Consider the following 18,043-nt stretch of genomic DNA (forward strand, 5'->3'; position numbering starts at 1 on the left):
GGAGTGCTTGTGGCACTTTAGAGAGTAACAAATTTATTTGAGCATAAGCTTTCATGAGCTACAGCTCACTTCATCGGATGCATTTGGTGGAAAAACCACCAAATGCATCCGATGAAGTGAGCTGTAGCTCACGAAAGCTTATGCTCAAATAAATTTGTTAGTCTCTAAGGTGCCACAAGTATTCCTTTTCTTTTAAAAAGCTACAGTACAAGAATGAGAGGTGCCATATACAATGAAGTTATTATTAATTATTAATTATTATTATTATTTGCTATTAGTACTAATGTAAGAAAATTGAGATTCTTTATTCCAGCTCTGGCACTCCAGCTTCTTCCCTTTGGAACAGTTTTTTTTGTGACAGAAATGTTCAACTCTCTCATAAAGTCACAGTTTGAAGAGCTCTCTCAATAAACCTTTTGACATTAAACTGTGAAAAATCCCTTCATTTCAGTCACTCAGGGAAACATGCATATTAGCTGCCTGTTAATTATGGGCAATATTTTGGCCAGTAAAGAAAGCAAAAGGACAGTTACCTTGTGATTTGCTGTCAAATCTCTCACTGTCCATGACCCCGTAATAGTTTGCTTACTGCATTCCATTGATTATAGATTGAAGAGTGGAGTTAATAAAATTAAACAGTGTGTGAAACCAGAAGACCTTGTCCCTAAACACAACTCTTTAATCTGCTGGCCTTTCAGGCACAAGTAGGAAGCACTGAGCTTCTCATCTGACTAGGATTTAACACACTGCCCAGAACAACTGAGCCAGATCTGAACTAATGCACGGCACCATCTCTGACGGAGGAGAATTAATTACTATCAGCTTCTGTAAATACTGGAAGCCTACAAAGTATGGGATAAAAGCTCAAAATAATAAGGAATCTATTTAGCTATTTATTTTATTGTCCCCAAGCAACTTTGTTGAGAGGTTTCTTAGCCATGCTGGAGGATGGTGAGATTCATCACTCAACAGACCAGTATTTCCTTTACCATTTTGTCATGTATATAGGAAGGTTACTGGAGGCTGAACATTTTGAGTGAATGTTGAATAATAAAAGCCTCAAATTCTATCTTTGGATATGCTCATGAAGCTTCCATTAATGTCAGCGGGGATTGTGGCTGCAAATCCAAGGCCAGAATTTGACTCTTAGTTGTAAGTTAACAATACTTTATTTATAAAAAAACCAAACAATTTGCTAATCTGATACCCAGTGCCTGGAACAAAAATATAACTAAACTTTCTCTATACCTCTTAATTTCACTTTTAAAATTTAGTTTAATCCAGGTTGAATTAGGCAAAGTGCCTATGAAAGATCATATGATAGTCAGCAGAGTAGTTGAAATGGGTACAGATGAGCTACAATAACATTTTATCGATGAAGTGAGCTGTAGCTTACAAAAGCTTATGCTCTAATAAATTTGTTAGTCTCTAAGGTGCCACAAGTACTCCTTTTCTTTTTGCGAATACAGACTAACACGGCTGCTACTCTGAAATAACATTTTATTTTCCTTTCATTTGGTATAAGCTTGTTGTTTATGAAAACCACCAGAATGACAAGCCTGGTGCTGATGTCTTCTATTGACACACAGCATTGACAATGGCAGGAAAAGTTTCCCTCACATTGCTTTACCAGTATGCCTCTCCCCTGTCCACATGGGAACAACTTCTAATGCAGAGTAGTGATTTAATTCTTTATGGACAATTAATTTTTGGCTTCTCTGCTCAAAGTGGCCAACAAATAGGCCACTTATAGTGGTGTTTTTTGTGACGTGGAAACTTCAGCACTAGAAAACAAACTCATTTAATCTAGTCTTGATACGCACCAGGAACCAGAGGTGAAGTGCTCCTTTTTGCAATCAGTAGCATATAAAAAGTATCCTGACACCTCTTTCATACACGCAAATTATCATTACTAAAACAGGAATTAGGTTGTTGAGGGGTAAATAGGTTATGGCTAGCAAGGATAAATGTGGGTAATTGCTGTGGGAATTTATGGTCTCATCCACAACTACTAGAACAGGCATGGGCAAACTACAGCCCATGGGCCACATCCGGCCCACAAGACCGTCCTGCCCAGCCCCTGAGCTCCCAGCTAGGGAGGCTTGCCCCCGGCCCCTTCCCCATGTCCTCCCTCCCCTGCAGCAACGCCGCCATGCGGGCAGCATGGCTTGCACCCGCCCACCTCCCAGGCTTTCCAATAAGCCTATCCTGCCACTCTGAGTGGCATGGTAAGGGTAAGGGTAAGGCCAGGGTAAGGGGAGGGGGTTGAATAAGGGACAGGAGGCCCTGGGGGGCAGTCAGGGGACAGGGCGTGGTTGGATGGGGCGGAGGTTGGGGGGGCAGTCAGGAGACAGGGAACGGGGGGGTTGGATAGGAGGTGGGGTTGGATGGGGGTGGGGGAATGGGGGGAACAGGGGGGTTTGGATAGGGGGTGGGGTCCTGGGGGAGCAGTTAGGGACAGACGTCCCGGGGGGCAGTCAGGGGACAGGGAGCAGGGGGGATTGGATAGGCATGGGAGTCCCGGGGGGCCTGTCAGGAGGCAAGGGTGTGAATAGGGTTTGGGGCAGTCAGGGAGCAGGGTGGGTTGGATAGGGGGTGGGGATCCAGGGGGGTGGTTAGGGATGGAGGGTCCGCTTGTATGCAGCCCGCAGGGTAATCCACTGGCAGACCATGAGACAGTTTGTTTACATTGACCGTCTGCAGGCACGGCCACCCGCAGCTCCTAGGGGCCACAGTTCACCGTTTCTGGCCAATGGGAGCTGTGGGAAGTGGTGGCCAGGACATCCCTGCAGCTCATGCCGCTTCCCACAGCTACTATTGGCCAGGAACAGCAAACTGCGGCCACTGGGAGCTGCAGGCATCCATGCCTGCGGACAGTCAATGTAAATAAACTGTCTCGTGGCCCACCAGAGGATTATCCTGACGGGCCGCATGCAGGCCGCAGGTTGCTCATCACTGGCTCAGAGCCTCTGCACTGCCACAAGCGTGTGTCCAGAACCATCTGCCAGGGATGTGGCCTGGTCTCCAACTCTGGGAATTGGAGCTTCCTGCTCAGGTGGTCACCATGTCTGGCCATGTTCCCTGTGGTTACCACAGAGAGGTTGAGAAACCAGCAAATAATTATGAAATATAAACCACCACCTACTACGACTCCTGGCAGGGCCATCCCTACCCTGTCCACATGCAGCATATGCAGCATACCCAGCTGTGTAGGGCACTCGAAAATTTGGGGTAGCCGTGGGTCTTAGTGTCCACCCTTCCACCTCTTCCTATCCCAGTTCTGACCTTTCCTGCAGGCTCTCACAGCTAGCTGCTGCAGGCTGGTGACTCTTACTCCAGAGGGGATCTAGTAACTTAAAAGTGAAATGCCATGCATCTGAAGAAGTGGGTTTTTTACCCATGAAAGCTTATGCCCAAATAAATCTGTTAGTCTTTAAGTTGCCACCGGACTCCTCCTTGTTTCATAAAAGTGAAAAAGCCTTCCAACCTGCCAGACCTATTAGCACAACATTCGCAAAAAGAAAAGGAGTACTTGTGGCACCTTAGAGACTAACAAATTTATTAGAGCATAAGCTTTCGTGAGCTACAGCATCCGATGAAGTGAGCTGTAGCTCACGAAAGCTTATGCTCTAATAAATTTGTTAGTCTCTAAGGTGCCACAAGTACTCCTTTTCTTTTTGCGAATACAGACTAACACGGCTGCTACTCTGAAACTTAAAGAGACAATATCCCTTTCTTGCCAGATAGCTGGACAAACGCGTTTCTCTTTCTTTACTTCTGACTATTTGATGAACTAGTTTTAAGAGAACCCTCTAGAAAAATCAGTACCTCAGTAAGATGTAAAATCTTTTGTTATGCCTAAAATCTTTGGAAACATATGTTTTAAAGTTGGTGAAATTTCATAAACATGTCTATTGTTATGGAGCTCACACAAAGTAAATTAGTGTGCCCTTTTTCTGAATGATGAATATTGTTATGAACACACTAAACCTCTATGACTGATTAATTTAAAATAATGTCTTCGTTTCAGTGAGTTAAATATGTAGTGATCTGGAACGATTACTTTATGAAGGCTTAAGAGTACATGTAAAATATAAAATCAGCTTAGAAATACTGATTAAGAAAATGTAAAACAGAAGAGCTGCATCATGTATTCCATAATATTTAATGTTGTACTCAGCAGGACAGCTGACCTGCCCTTACGACAAAGTGTTTGCAAATAAATCTCTGACAAACTTCAGGGTACATAAAAAAACCTGTGACTGACAATTTCTATTCCCAAGTTTAGTGCTTTTAATTAGGTACCCTCTGCATGTCCAGTCTTCAGCTTCTGGCATGCAGTGAAGAGCATGCTCCATTTCCTTCAGAAAGAAATTGCAGACGAGTGTTTTTTTCAAATGTCATTTGCTTCATTTGGGTCCAGGGATTTGGCTGGAAGGGGGTGAGCAGGGCTGGGGAGGGAAGAGAGGAGGGAGACCGTGGGAAGAAGGCGAGGTCTGGGCAGAGCAGGGGGAGTAGGGGCGGGCCACAGGCGGAGGAGGTGGGCTGGGGACTAGCCTCCCCAAGCGGCAGCGTCGCCAACCGCCTGTGACAGCAGGTAAGAGCGTTGGCTCCCGGACCCCCAGCGCGCTGCAGCCTCCTGAGGCAGGGGCCGTCGTCATGGAGCCGAATGCGCCGGCGCAGTGTAGTGTAGGCTGCGTGAGGGAGAGGATATGGGGGTCTCTGTGGGGGCGCGCCACTCTCGGCCACCGTGAGGCGGGCTGGGCGGCTTGGTATCCTTTGCTGCCTCATCCCTCCCCTTCCCCCAAGCCGTGGGCCCAGGCTGCCAATGGGCATGGGGGCACCAGTTTAATAAAACTGCGTAGGGCCCCATAAATCCTCAGGATGGCCCCCCCCCGCCTCCGAGCGTACCCCAGGACGCACATGCGTGCGCATACACACTCTGGAGCCACAACTCCCAGCATGCCCCAGCTTCAGCCTTACCCCTCCCACCGGAACTACAACTCCCAGCGTGCCCCAGCGTGCACATGCGTGCGCATACACAGCCTGGCGCTACAACTCCCAGCGTGCCCCAGTGTGCACATGCGTGCTCATACAGACTCTGGAACTGCAACTCCCAGCGTGCCCCAGTGTGCACATGCGTGCGCATACACAGCCTGGCGCTACAACTCCCAGCGTGCCCCAGCGTGCACATGCGTGCGCATACACAGCCTGGCGCTACAACTCCCAGCGTGCCCATGCGTGCTCATACAGACTCTGGAACTGCAACTCCCAGCATGCCTCAGCTTCAGCCTTACCCCTCCCACCGGAACTACAACTCCCAGCGTGCCCCAGTGTGCACATGCGTGCTCATACAGACTCTGGAACTGCAACTCCCAGCATGACTCAGCTTCGGCCTTACCCCTCTCACCGGAACTGCGACCTACAGCGTCCCGTGGCCGTTGCGCGTCTTCTCCGGGCGCCGAGAAAGGCCTGGAAGGGAGAGAGGCTGAGGGGTCCGGTCCGCCCCCGAGCCGTCCTGGAGGTTGGTGCGCGGCCCGAGGCGAGGCGAGGCGAGGCGGGGACGTTAGGCCGGGGGAGATGTGGGGCCGGGGTACAGGGAGTGTGGAGCGGCCTCCCTCAGGGGCTATTTTAGTACCACGGGTGCTTCTGAAAGGGGCTTTAGACCCTGGAGCGCGCCCTGCCCTGGTTTGCTGGTGCGGTTGTGGCTTCCTGCGCTCCAGGGCACCTGTTCTGTCCCCACGGCGAGTGAGAGTCGGCGTTTGTTTGGGGTGTGTTAGTGCTGTAAGCTGCAGCTGGCTTTAAACCTTCTTCCAGGGGTGTCTCCAGTCCGGGCTGCACTAGAACCTCTTGCCAGAGAAGTAACTTCACATGTGTGTGTGTGTGTGATTTTTTTTTTTAAATGACATTCTTATACTGGTAAAAGCCTAGCATAGACTCAGTTATGCTAGCAGAAAATGCTTTTGCCAGTATCACTTAAGCCTGGTCTACATGGAACTGTTACATCGGCATAGCTACATCTCTCAGGGGCATGAAAAATCCACATGCCTGAGAGAATTAGGCCTTGTCTACACTGCCACTTTATAGTGCTGAAAATTTCACACTCAGTGGTGTGAAAAAACACCCCCTGGAGCGATGCAAGTTTCAGTGCTGTAAAGTGGCAGTGTAGACAGTGCACTAGCGCTGGGAGCTACTTACCTCATGGGAAGGCAGGGCGGGTTGACAGCGCTGGGAGAGCTCTCTTCCCAACACTGGTGCCGTGACTAGACAGCCACGTTAAAGTGCTGTTGTGGCAGTGCTTTAACGTTGAGTAGTGAAGACGTACCCTTTGGCTATGGCTACACTACACAGCTTTTAGTGACACATCTGTGCCACTAAAAGCCATGCAGTGTAGCTGCTGTTTGTCTGCAGGAGCTCTCCTGCGGACAAGAAACTTCCATCCCCCACAAATGGCAGCAGCTCTGTTGGCAGGACAGTGCTCCTGCTGACAAAGCACTGTTCACACCAGCGCTTTTCATTGGTAAAACTTTTGTCATTCTGGGGGGTATTTTTTTAACACCCCTCAACTACAAAAGTTTTGCCGATGAAGTGGCAGTGTAGACATAATCTTAGGCTTTGCCTGTACTGGCAATTGAAAGACAAAACTTTTGTCCTTCAGAGGTCTTTAAAAAAAACAACAACAACAACACAACAACCCCTGCCCAAAAGACAAAAGTTTTGTCTGGGACCAAGCACTGGTGTGAACAGTGCTATGTTGTTCCTACTGACAATGCTAACACCGCTCATTGTGGGTGGAAGATTTTTGTCGGCAGGAGAGCTGTCTCCTGCTGACAAACAGTGGCTACACTGCGCATCTTTTAGTGGCATGGCTGCAGTGGCACAGCTGCGTGGTGTAGACGTAACCATAGTTAGGCAGACTTAACCTCTGTTGTAGACACCACTAGGTCAACAGAAGAATTCTTCCCTTGATCTAGGTTCCATCTCTGAGGATGGATCACAGCAATTGGTGAACCCCTCTTATTTCTGTAGTAGTTGTCTAAACTCAGACCATGTCTACACTGAAAAGTTAAGTTGATCCAGCTATGTCAGTTAGGGGTGTGAAAAATCCACACCTGCGAGTGACATAGTTGAGAACCCTTCCCATTGCTGTAGCAAGTACCTGCACTGAAGTGATAAAGTGGCACAACGGCAGCTGTGCAATTGTCCCATTTTAAGTGTAGATATAACCTTAGTTTGTTGGAGAAACTAGTAAATGATACCAGCAAGAGAACTGTTTTGCTTGTATAACTGCATCCACACTAGGGTTCTTAATGACATAATTTTATTATTAAAACAAAATCACACCCTAACCAACAAGACCATGCCAGCAAAACCTCTAATATAGACCTGGCCTTTTCCTCGCTGATGCTTATGCGGCATGTTTGCTTATAGTCACTCTGTTCTGGGTTGGTTTGTCTTTTCCCCCAGGTACAGATGAAAATGACAACCCTGGGCAGATCGTTTCAAGGAGTTCCTCCTGTTCCTTCTGTGGAGTTTCCTCAGGCTCCAGCATCTCTTCTTGACAGTACCTTCCAACCTGGAATCATACAGACTGAATGTCAGCCTGGAGCTATTGGTCATGAATATCCCCAACAAACCATGGTCGTTACGGCAGGGAACAGAAATAATATAGTAGAAGATTCTGACCTCAGCAGCTCATACTTGCAAAGTAACCTGGACCTTGCCTCCTTAGCTGCAACTGGAAGCTATAATGAGGGCTTGACTGTTGCAACAGTTTCTTTCACAAACACTGAAAACCCACCAGTCTTATTGCAACAGCAGACTTGCACCCAGTAAGTACAAAAATAAACAAGGGGAAGGTGGGGGACAGCATCTCTTATCTATAGTATATTTTTCTGAATATTTGAGTTTTCAAAAAGGATCTAATTTTTCAAGTCTTGTAATTTGTTCAGTATTATACTGGGATTGAGAATTTTGTACTGTCCTGTTTCCTTCCTTCTATTTTTCTTTCTTCATACCCCACCAGGAGGATTAGGGTGTGTCTCTGTTGTCTGGGGAACAAAAGGATGTTTGCATTTACATAACTGGATGCTGAAATATGGACTTGATTTAAAAGCTATAATGTTTTTACTGCTTTTTCTGTTTGATTGGTGGTCTTGGCTCTCCAGGTGTGTTTCTTGTAGCACAAGGACATTGGTGTTTTGAATCTGCAGTATCATTGTGGTGTAATTGCACTTTGTGATGGATAAGCCCTCAGTGTTGAGCTGCGTAATTTGCAGTGATGGGCCTATTTGAAGTAAGGTATGAGCCATTATTGCCATTGTTCTATGACCAGGAAGTCCTTAAAGTCCCAGGATTTTGCCTTCCCTGTAGGCAGTGGACTGCACTCAACCACATGTTGAGCTACAAACCCTGCGATGCATCACAGGACAATTGCCCCATTCATGCTTACAGTGGTGGTACAGAGGTATCCACCCAGATACTCTAAAAGCATTAGAATGGCTTTAGAATCTTAACATTGAATTATAATCCCAGCCCGTTGCTTCTCAAATGCCATACAAAAGAAGATGGCTGCATTCTTTTTAATGTGGATGAAAAGTGTGTGTATCCAGATCAGTATTACACTGCAGATTTTTGATTATTCTGTGTTTGTGATTAGTTTGGTTAATGTGCCATTAAACCATGTTAAGAGACTAAAGCTTCACATTTGGAAAAAGGCCAATTATAGTGCCCATCTTTAAAAAAGGGAAGAAGGAGAATCTGGGGAACTACAGACGGGTCAGCTTCACCTCAGTCCCTGGAAAAATCATAAAAAGAAAAGGCGTACCCGTGGCACCTTAGAGACTAACAAATTTATTAGAGCATAAGCTTTCGTGAGCTACAGCTCACATCCGATGAAGTGAGCTGTAGCTCACGAAAGCTTATGCTGTAATAAATTTGTTAGTCTCTAAGGTGCCACGGGTACGCCTTTTCTTTTTGCGAATACAGACTAACACGGCTGCTACTCTGAAACCTGGAAAAATCATGGAGCTGGTCATCAGTGAGTCCATTTTGAAGCACTTGGAGGAGAGGAAGGTGATCAGGAATAGTCCACATGGATTCAGCTAGGGCAAGTCGTGCCTGACCAACCTGATTGCCTTCTATGATGAGATAACTGGCTCTGTGGATATGGGGAAAGCGGTGGACGTGATATCTATTGACTTTAGCAAAGCTTTTGATACGGCCTCCCACAGTATTCTTGCCAGCAAGTTAAAGTAGTATGGATTGGATGAATGGACGATAAGGTGGATAGAAAGCTGGCTAGGTTGTCGGGCTCAATGGGTAGCGATCAATGGCTCGATGTCTAGTTGGCAGCCGGCATCAAGCGGAGTGCCCAGGAGATCAGTCCTGGGGCTATTTTTTTTTCCCAACATCTTCATTAATCTGGATGATGGGATGGATTGCACCCTCAGCAAGTTCTCGGATCACACTAAGATGTGGGGGGAGAGGTAGATATGCTAGAGGGAGGGATAGGGTCCAGAGTGACCTAGACAAATTGGGGGATTGGGCCAAAAAAATCTGATGAGGTTCAACAAGGTCAAGTGCAGAGTCCTGCACTTAGGACGCAAGAATCCCATGCGCCGCTACAGGCTGGGGACTGGCTGGCTAAGCGGTAGTTCTGCAGAAAAGGACCTGGGGATTATAGGGGATGAGAAGCTGGATATGAATCAAAAGCGTGCCCTTCTTGCCAAGAAAGCTAACGGCATATTGGGCTGCGTTTTTAGGAGCATTGCCAGCAGATCAAGGGAAGTGATTATTCCCCTCTATTCGGCACTGGTGAGGCCACATCTGGAGTATTGCGTCCAGTTTTGGGCCCCCCACTACAGAAAGGATGTGGACAAACTGGAGAGAGTCCAGCGGAGGGCAAGGAAAATGATCAGGGGGCTGGGGCACATGACTTACGAGGAGAGGCTGAGGGAACTAGGCTTACTTAGTCTGCAGAAGAAAAGAGTGAGGGGGGATATGATAGCAGCCTTCAACTACCTGAAGGGGCATTCCAAAGAGGATGGAGCTTGGCTGTTCTCAGTGATGGCAGATGACAGAACAAGGAGCAGTGGTGTCACGTTGCAGTAGGGGAGGTCTAGGTTGGATATTAGGAAACACTATTTCACTAGGAGGGTGGTGAAGCACTGGAATGGGTTACCTAGGAGGTGGTGGAATCTCCATCCTTAGAGGTTTTTAAGGCCCTGCTTGACAAAGCCCTGGCTGGGATGATTTAGTTGGGGTTGGTCCTGCTTTGAGCAGCGGGTTGGACTAGATGACCTCCTGAGGTCTCTTCCAACCCTAATCTATGATTCTATGATAATTAAGCACTCACTTCAAGAAACAGCAATGCTTCAGGAAAAATACATCTATTTCTTTCCCATCTTCCCCCACAAACACAGTACAGGAAAGAAACTGTCATGGAAATCAGCAAAAGGAAACTGAGCAAACCCTGTTTTAGAGTGTTCTGTCTTTATTTTTGGGAGCAAAAATACATTTATAATGTTTAGAATGTCATGCTTCACACTTATCTGAATTTGCCTTCAGCTTTGGCCATCATGGTTGAGACTAGTTACCAGATAATCCAAATGTTGCCCTATTTCAATTATTTTCAGGTAACTAATTTCAAGAAGAGATGAGCGAAGGTAAACTGCTTCCCTTTATACTCCATCTGTTTTCTTTTTAGTTAACAGATATGTTTCTAGATTAATGCATCTTTGGCTCTGTTTTTCCCCTCATCTGATTATATCAAGGTGATCTGCATACTGAAAGACATGGAACATCACCCACCAGAAACGTGCTTTAATTTTCTTGATCACACTCAATTCCATCCAAAGGTGTAAAACACTGTTATTAGTCAAATAACTATTCATTCTCCCTTTCCAGAGTTTCTCTTCACTGTGGAAAGAAGCATACACTAGAGGAAGAGGTGGATGGGTAAGTTTAACTTGTCTTCAGTGATCTGCTTTTAGCCTCATTTGCTCTCTGTCCTGTGTGGTGGAGGGAGGTGAATGATGCATGATCCAGGGAGAGCTCAAAAGATTGCACTGTGCTTGGGTGAGGGAATCTTTCCCAATACTACTGCTGTTTGGAACCTTTCTCAATTTGTTCTTTCCTGAACATAAACAGAAACCTTGAATCCATTCCAGTGTGTATAATACAAATCTTACTGAGTGTGTGATTCTGATTTTCTTGAAAAGGCATTTTTGTATTTATGAGAAGCTAAAATTTCTTCTTGTACATTGGAAGTGAAGTCTTTCTCAACAAAGTATGCAGCTCTGTAGAAATAGGTGTGACAAAGATCTTAATAGTTTTTTACAATGTCAGAGATTTCTCTGTTGCCAACTATAAATTTGCTTTGTTTCCTAGTTGCCCCGTGAAGAAGAAGAGACTGATTGAAACTGTGCACTACTCTTCGAATCCCAGCACTGAAGAGATTCTCTGTGCAGGTCAGCATGCAGCTGGGGAGGTAGCAAGGCAGTGCATTGGTAGTCTTCATGAAGCTGGCTTGTTAGAAATTCCCTGTGAAGATATGGATCAGACAATGGGGGAACATCAGTGCGAGGTTGCCCGCAGGAAGCTTCAGGAAATTGAGGACAGGTAAACGCAGGGATTGAGTAGAGTGGGTTTTTTCCTAGCTTTCCCTTTATTCATAGGCATCATCTAAGAGATAACTGAGTTTATTGTAGTGGGGTGACAGTACCACTGTAAGTAGGGTTGAGACTAGCTTACTGTTTAAAAACTGATTTTTTTTTTTAAGTGCTCTAAAATCCACATGGTGACTTGGATTGTCATAACCTCATGAGAATCTGAGATACAGTGATTGGTCCAAATTTAAGGTAATTGTGAGCAAGGCATTCTCAAGATAAAGCCCACCAAAAAACAAAAAATATCAAAAATTTTCAGTTCTTAATTTTATTTTGACACACTGGGAGCTCAAACTATGCCTCTTATCCTCCCTGAATTGATGTTTTGGAGTCAGGATTGATTTCAGCTAGTGTCCGGCACCCATTGCCCATTTGGGGATACAGTATTAGTTATTCAGGGTTAAAGATAAATTTACAATGTTGCATAAGCTGTAGAAAGTTGCAAGCTGGAATTTTTGCAGGTAGCCTGACATGGTAACTGGGAAACTCAGGGTGACGTCCTGTAGCCATTGCATCTGAGCAACACCTGTGTACTACAAGTTAAAATCCTGCCCTTGGCAGCTTGCTGAGAATGTGTTATGCATTCTTTCTGACTGCATTACCTAGGGGCTCCTTCTGGAAGATTTGCCCTTAGAGCAAAACTTCTGGTTTGAGATCTAGTATTTTAGTGTTCTAAAATCCATATGCATGCTCAGATTTTACTTAAGTATTGTCAAGGAAAATAGCATAAATTGAGAGGAAAGATTGGATGAATGATACTAGTAAGAAGCAGCATAAAGGTAATGTTACCATGCCACATGTTCAAGAAATATGTTTCTCACCATCTGTCTTACATCCGTGGCCCCTATTGTAGTATTTGAACATCTGTCTTTAATGTATTTATTCTCATGATACAGGGAGGGAGGTGATATTGTCTCCATTTTACAGATGTGGAATTAAGGCACAGAGAGATGTAAGTGATTTGCCCCAGAGCTGAGAGTTGAACCTGAGGTGTCCCAAGTCCTAGGCTAGTATGCTAGCCAGTGGACTATCTGTTCTTTCTGGCAGGGACTCTTGTGAAAGGGGTTGTTGAGCGTCAGGAAACACCTTCATAATAGAAGGCCTTATTTTAAGGACTGGTATAAGGTCAACTAATACAGTACCAGGATACTGTTGTCGAGTACAAACTTTATGATGATCTTGGAAAAATAAATACAGAAAACAAAATTGAAACTTCTGTAATTCATCCAGTCTGCACAAACCAAGGATTCACACATATCAGTTTCATCCTTCAAAGTGGTATAGCTCCTGTGAAAAAGAGTCTAAAGAAAATGTAGTCATTTTTTTTTTTAAATCAGTCACAGTAAACTTCAAAGTTGGTATCCCCCCATCTTATATAGAAAAATAAGCACTGCAGAAACTACAGTGAACACTTTAAAATGATAGTTCAGCCCACAAGACAGTATTTTTTGGATTTCAGTAGCGTAACTATAGGTGCACTCAGTGTTCTGAGAGTGTACACAGTGCTGCAGGTCAACCTTAAATCAGTATTAACAAAGTTTTGTAGCAGTGAGTTACACCTTTTGATTGATTAGTCTGTGATGTGAGATCTGACTTCTGTAACACCTATCTGGGTCTGTATTGTGAGGTCCATAGTGGACTACATACAGGATTTTTCTGTTTGCCCCTTTTCTAGGATTTCAGATACTCTGCTGGGGTACATTTGTGGATATTCTTAGAAATTTATATACAAGAGCTTTACCAAAAATGCAATTTTGCAGCGCATCCTAAGTGGTAAAGCTTTGGGTCATTCTAATCAGTACTCTGAGCAGCTGTAGCATGGGGTCACCAAAATTCAGGACCTTTCAGAGCGGCTGAAAATAATCTTTGAAGCTGAACCACAAGGAGCTGAGAAGATGAAATTGCGGCTTAATTCTATATTGTGTGGTTGAACTGCATACTCTCCCCTGAATGGGATTTCAATTAGCAGTAGGTATACGTATTTGTCAGTGATATGGTCAATAATAAGATGTATTATTTCCCCCTTTCCTGCCTCCATTCTTAGGATAATTGATGAAGATGAAGATGTTCATGCTGAAGAGAATACTAGCAATCTGCCCACCCTTGTCCTGTCTGATACTCTTCAAAAGGGACTGAGGAGGGATTTTGATCAAGTTCTGACAAAAAAAATAATAGAGTCCATGTAAGTTCTTGAGGAAATGTTGGAGCTACACAGATAACATACCCAAATGGGGAAAAGGGGTTTGCCTACAGAGTCCATCTCTCTTCTGTTGAGCAAGAGTTGATTTCACTGTAATTCTTTATAGCATTACTGTTGGAAGACTTGGATAATGTGTTTGTGATATGCAGTACTGTATTGTATAGCAGGGCATTATATGTAATTGCTAAAAATAGAGTACGTGCAATTTATAGAAGAATGCTGAATTCATATAGACTAAGAACTCTGTTGTATGGTCCCTATAATACATAATCTTATATACTCTTTCAATTTCACTAACCTTATAGCCTGCTGTTGTTCATATATGTAAGTTTCCATATCAAGGGAAAAGTCTCATACTGTGGTGAACAATAGTGAGCTTCGTGGCTGGTGCAGTGGGAGAGAAGAATTATTTCATGTTGTACATTGGGTTAGAATTGAGAGTAATGGAATGAACTTAAAGGGGAAACTTATGATGAAAATAAGGAAAAACTTCCTATTAGCTGTGAAATAATGTCTCAAGGGGAGGAATTGAACTTTCTCCAGAAATTCAGAGAAAACACTAGTGCATATGCTTTGGGGGGACACTTCTGCACAGACAGTGACTTAAGTGGATGATGAAATTAGGTGGTTTTCATTTGTCACAGCTGTGATTGAGAGCTTTGATTAAACTAAGACTCCATCCCTTCTAGGAGCCGTCCCTCCATGGAGCTGGTGCTCTGGAAACCTCTCCCTGAATTCCTCACAGACAAACTGAAATCTGTTTCTGTTGCTAAAAACTACAAGCAGCAGGGGACAGAAGGGTGCCAAGCTAAGCAATCAACTCTTGGAGCCGCCTTCCAGCCACAAACTGAAACGTTTTCTGAAGCACAACAAACTGTGATGTCTCCAGATCTATACAGTAGCTTGGGAACATCTGGATGTGTAGAAGAGGAGATGGAATTATAGAAGCTAGATTTCAGGCTGAAATGGTGAATTTCTGAAGGTTTCTGTGGCTGATTTTTTACTCCTTCTACCTTCCAGGTATGAGGTGTGGACCTGAAGTTGCTGCTGTTGGGTTTTTTTGTTTTCTGGTAACAACCAGAAGAATCTGGAGTTGGGCAGTCACAACTTTAGGAGATTGAAGAGAAGCTTTATAGTCTGTTAAAAGCAGCATCTTTTACAAGAAGTTTAGTGGCCTTTTGAGCAAGGAAGAGGTTTTCCAAATGGCTTATTGGGCCTGTCCTCTTAGTTGCCTTTGTAAAGAGTAAAATGCAGAGATTGAATGTAACAGTGGTTCAGACCCCCCCACTTATACTTGGTGAGCCATTAAGACTTTGGGGCATATGCTTGGCTCAGTCTGTTAGCTTCATGAGAGACTACTCAAATGTACTGAAAGGAGAAGATTGATTAGTCACAGGAAGAAAAACAATCCCTTGATCTACTTGGCTTGATCTTAAAATGTAAATATAGAAATTATCTGTGCTGCAGTGTGATAGGGGGTGAGAAGTTATAACTCAACACTAGACTTGTATGGTCTAGTTTTGGTAGAAAGTTAAATCAGTGACTCAGTTGGAAGTTGGTTACTAAATTTAACTTAAAGGCCAGTTAAAGATGTTCAGTTTTCTCTGAGCTAGTAAAGCAGAAGCCTAGAGGATGTTTTCAGCTGATTGGTTTGGCATTTTATCTTTTGTGGCAGTTCTCCCTTGGTCTGCATCAGATTGGAAAGCCAGACATTGCCTTTGGTAATATTTCTGACATGGCTGGTGCTGAATTCACTGACACCTTTTTGATTTTAATCTTGATGATAAATAATTTGTGAATCAGATATAGAGGAGCTGTTTTAACTGAGCTTTGGGTAAATGTCTCAGTAAGGGCCAAATCCTATATGACTAATCTCAAACTTTGATGGGACTACTTGCATTAGTAAAGTGAGCAGAATTTGTCTCTAAGTAAACCTGGACTTAGTGGTTTATCTAAACCAGAAACACTTGTGTCATTAAAACTATTCTCTGTTTTTCTGGAGTTTCAGATTGCATCTGGATTATTAATTTATACTGCAGGAATTTATTCCAGCTAATGTACTGCAGGAAAGGAATCCAGTTAGCTACTTATTAGAAAATAATACAAGAATTTATCAGTATGCAGTAAACCATGTAATCTTCTCAGTCAACAAAGAGTCAGTCTCAAGGTTTCCTTGAAGACATCTGAACTGAGGTTCCACTTGTGAAAATACTCTTCTGGGTAAAGGTGGTATTAGGATGCTAATTCCCAATCTGTTTTCCTTGACTTCCCCCATACTAAAAGGAAGCCCATGCAATGGCTCCTCAGCAAAGCAGCTTTAGATTTATTGGAAAAGCAACTATCTACACTTCTTTGCTTAGCACAATACCTTAATAGTTTATGTGGTGAGACATTCTTCTAGTTAAAAACCCATCATATGCATTTTAAAATCAAAGCTTTAATTTGCAGTCTGCATTTCTGCTCCTTTGGCTGGCAGTGGCATTTTATCTGAGAGGAGACATTCTTTCTGACATGGGCATTTGGGGATAGGTAGAGAAGTTCCATTTCTGTTAACTCAGTTTTCTATCCTGCTCTTCTTGCCCAAGATTCTGGAAGAGCTTTAATGTTTAATATTTAAACAAACTGTTTAAGAAGTACACACTAAAAAGTATTCTGAATTTTGAACCAGCATTGAAGTAGGCTGGAAACCATTGTATAACTTGACATCTGAAACCTTGATTTCTGTACTGGGAAAATGTGTGCAGCTTTCTTCTGCTCTTGTTTCTAACTTTTTATGTGAGTTTGGTGAAAACCTTTTATATTAGTATGTAAAACATCTCATGTGAATGTCATTAACCTACTAAACAGACTTAAATTCTACAGCATCTAAGAGGTTGCAATGTTACTGTGTGTAAAATAATCAAAACAATGGGATGCTGGAGGGAAGACGACCATGTCCACTTTGTGAGGTTAGAAGGTGTTGCAGTGCTTCCAAACAGATATCTGCTCCAAGCTTGTATAACTTAGGAAAAGGTTCAGAGTTCAGATTGCGCTTATTTGATGGCTCTGGTCCTAAATTAACTGAATGAGGAGAAAGAAATATTCATATGTTTAATGGAACCATCTTGTCAATACTTAAAATTATGATACAGAGGAACATGGAGGATGTTAGAAAGTTGATAAGTGTGAAATCCAAGTAGGGCTCTTTTTTTCCCTCTTAAAAATATTACTTGATTTTTAAAAACTTGTTTATTCCTCTGAATTTCTAAAGGAAAAAATGTGTAGATAGTGTGTCTATTTATGGTCTTAACTCCTTTGCATATCATGTGTGTGCCAAAGGTTGCTATTCAGATGTATATTTACTCCTTACATTCTTTGCTGATGCAATTTCCACTGAGCACTAATCCTACTCTACCACTTGAATTGAGATTTCTCAGTGGATTATTGGCCATGTGTTCATTGGCCTAAGCCAGGGGATGACTTTATCTCTTAAGCAGTTCAGCTTTAATTAGCAAACATCTAATTTGGTTTTCAGACATCTTTTCTGTTTTATATTAAGGGGAAACAGTTCAAAGCTGTTTTTGTATTGATGAGGGAAAGGGAAAACTGCTTCCCATCCAGAAACTAAATGGCATGCTAATTGAACTGAAATTTGCTTTAAGAAAATGTGTGGGTGGCTGCAGTCGTTACAGTTCAGTCTATTGTTAGCTTTCTTAAAAGGTTTTTTGGTTAGTTCTGCATGTTAAGTGAGATGGCACAAATGGTGCAGTACTGGGAAAAACCTTGCTGGATGTTTTATTTTGAAATATGAAAGATCTCATTTTGGTCTGTTTTCTGTTGGGACCAAATCACCATTTGTATGTCATAGTTTTCAATAAAATTTTTAATGTTTTTTAGATTGCTGTGCGATGTTCTTGCTGTAAAACACACTGGAAATTAAGATGAAAGCTAGACAAGTGGAGTTCAGTTGGTTTTGAAAGAGGCCTTTCTGTGCAGAAATGAGGGTAAAGTAGCCTCGTGCCTCTGTAGCTCATTGTGCAGCCTAAATAGGAGTTCCACTTGAGATACTGAAATCCTCCTTTCTGCCCCTTTGCTTTGTTCAAGGTATAGGGGAAAAAGAGTTGGAAATGGGATTAATAACACAAGTTTCATAGTTAATCTATAATAATTTCTCACTGGGGATGTGAGAGGAAAT

General features: G+C 43.4%; 1 protein-coding gene across 1 annotated transcript; it reads left to right on the top strand.

Moving 5' to 3' along the window:
* Positions 1-5,326: 5,326 nt before the first annotated feature.
* CCDC117 (coiled-coil domain containing 117) lies at positions 5,327-17,744 on the top strand. The gene is made up of 6 exons (XM_038373043.1): positions 5,327-5,524; positions 7,468-7,832; positions 10,909-10,959; positions 11,392-11,622; positions 13,714-13,851; positions 14,559-17,744. Exons 1-6 carry the CDS (start codon positions 5,342-5,344, stop codon positions 14,812-14,814), a joined length of 1,224 nt encoding a protein of 407 aa, XP_038228971.1. The 5' UTR covers positions 5,327-5,341; the 3' UTR covers positions 14,815-17,744.
* The last annotated feature ends 299 nt before the right edge of the window (positions 17,745-18,043 follow it).

This window comes from Dermochelys coriacea, chromosome 15 (genome assembly GCF_009764565.3).
Source record: "Dermochelys coriacea isolate rDerCor1 chromosome 15, rDerCor1.pri.v4, whole genome shotgun sequence".
NCBI lineage: Eukaryota > Metazoa > Chordata > Testudines > Dermochelyidae > Dermochelys > Dermochelys coriacea.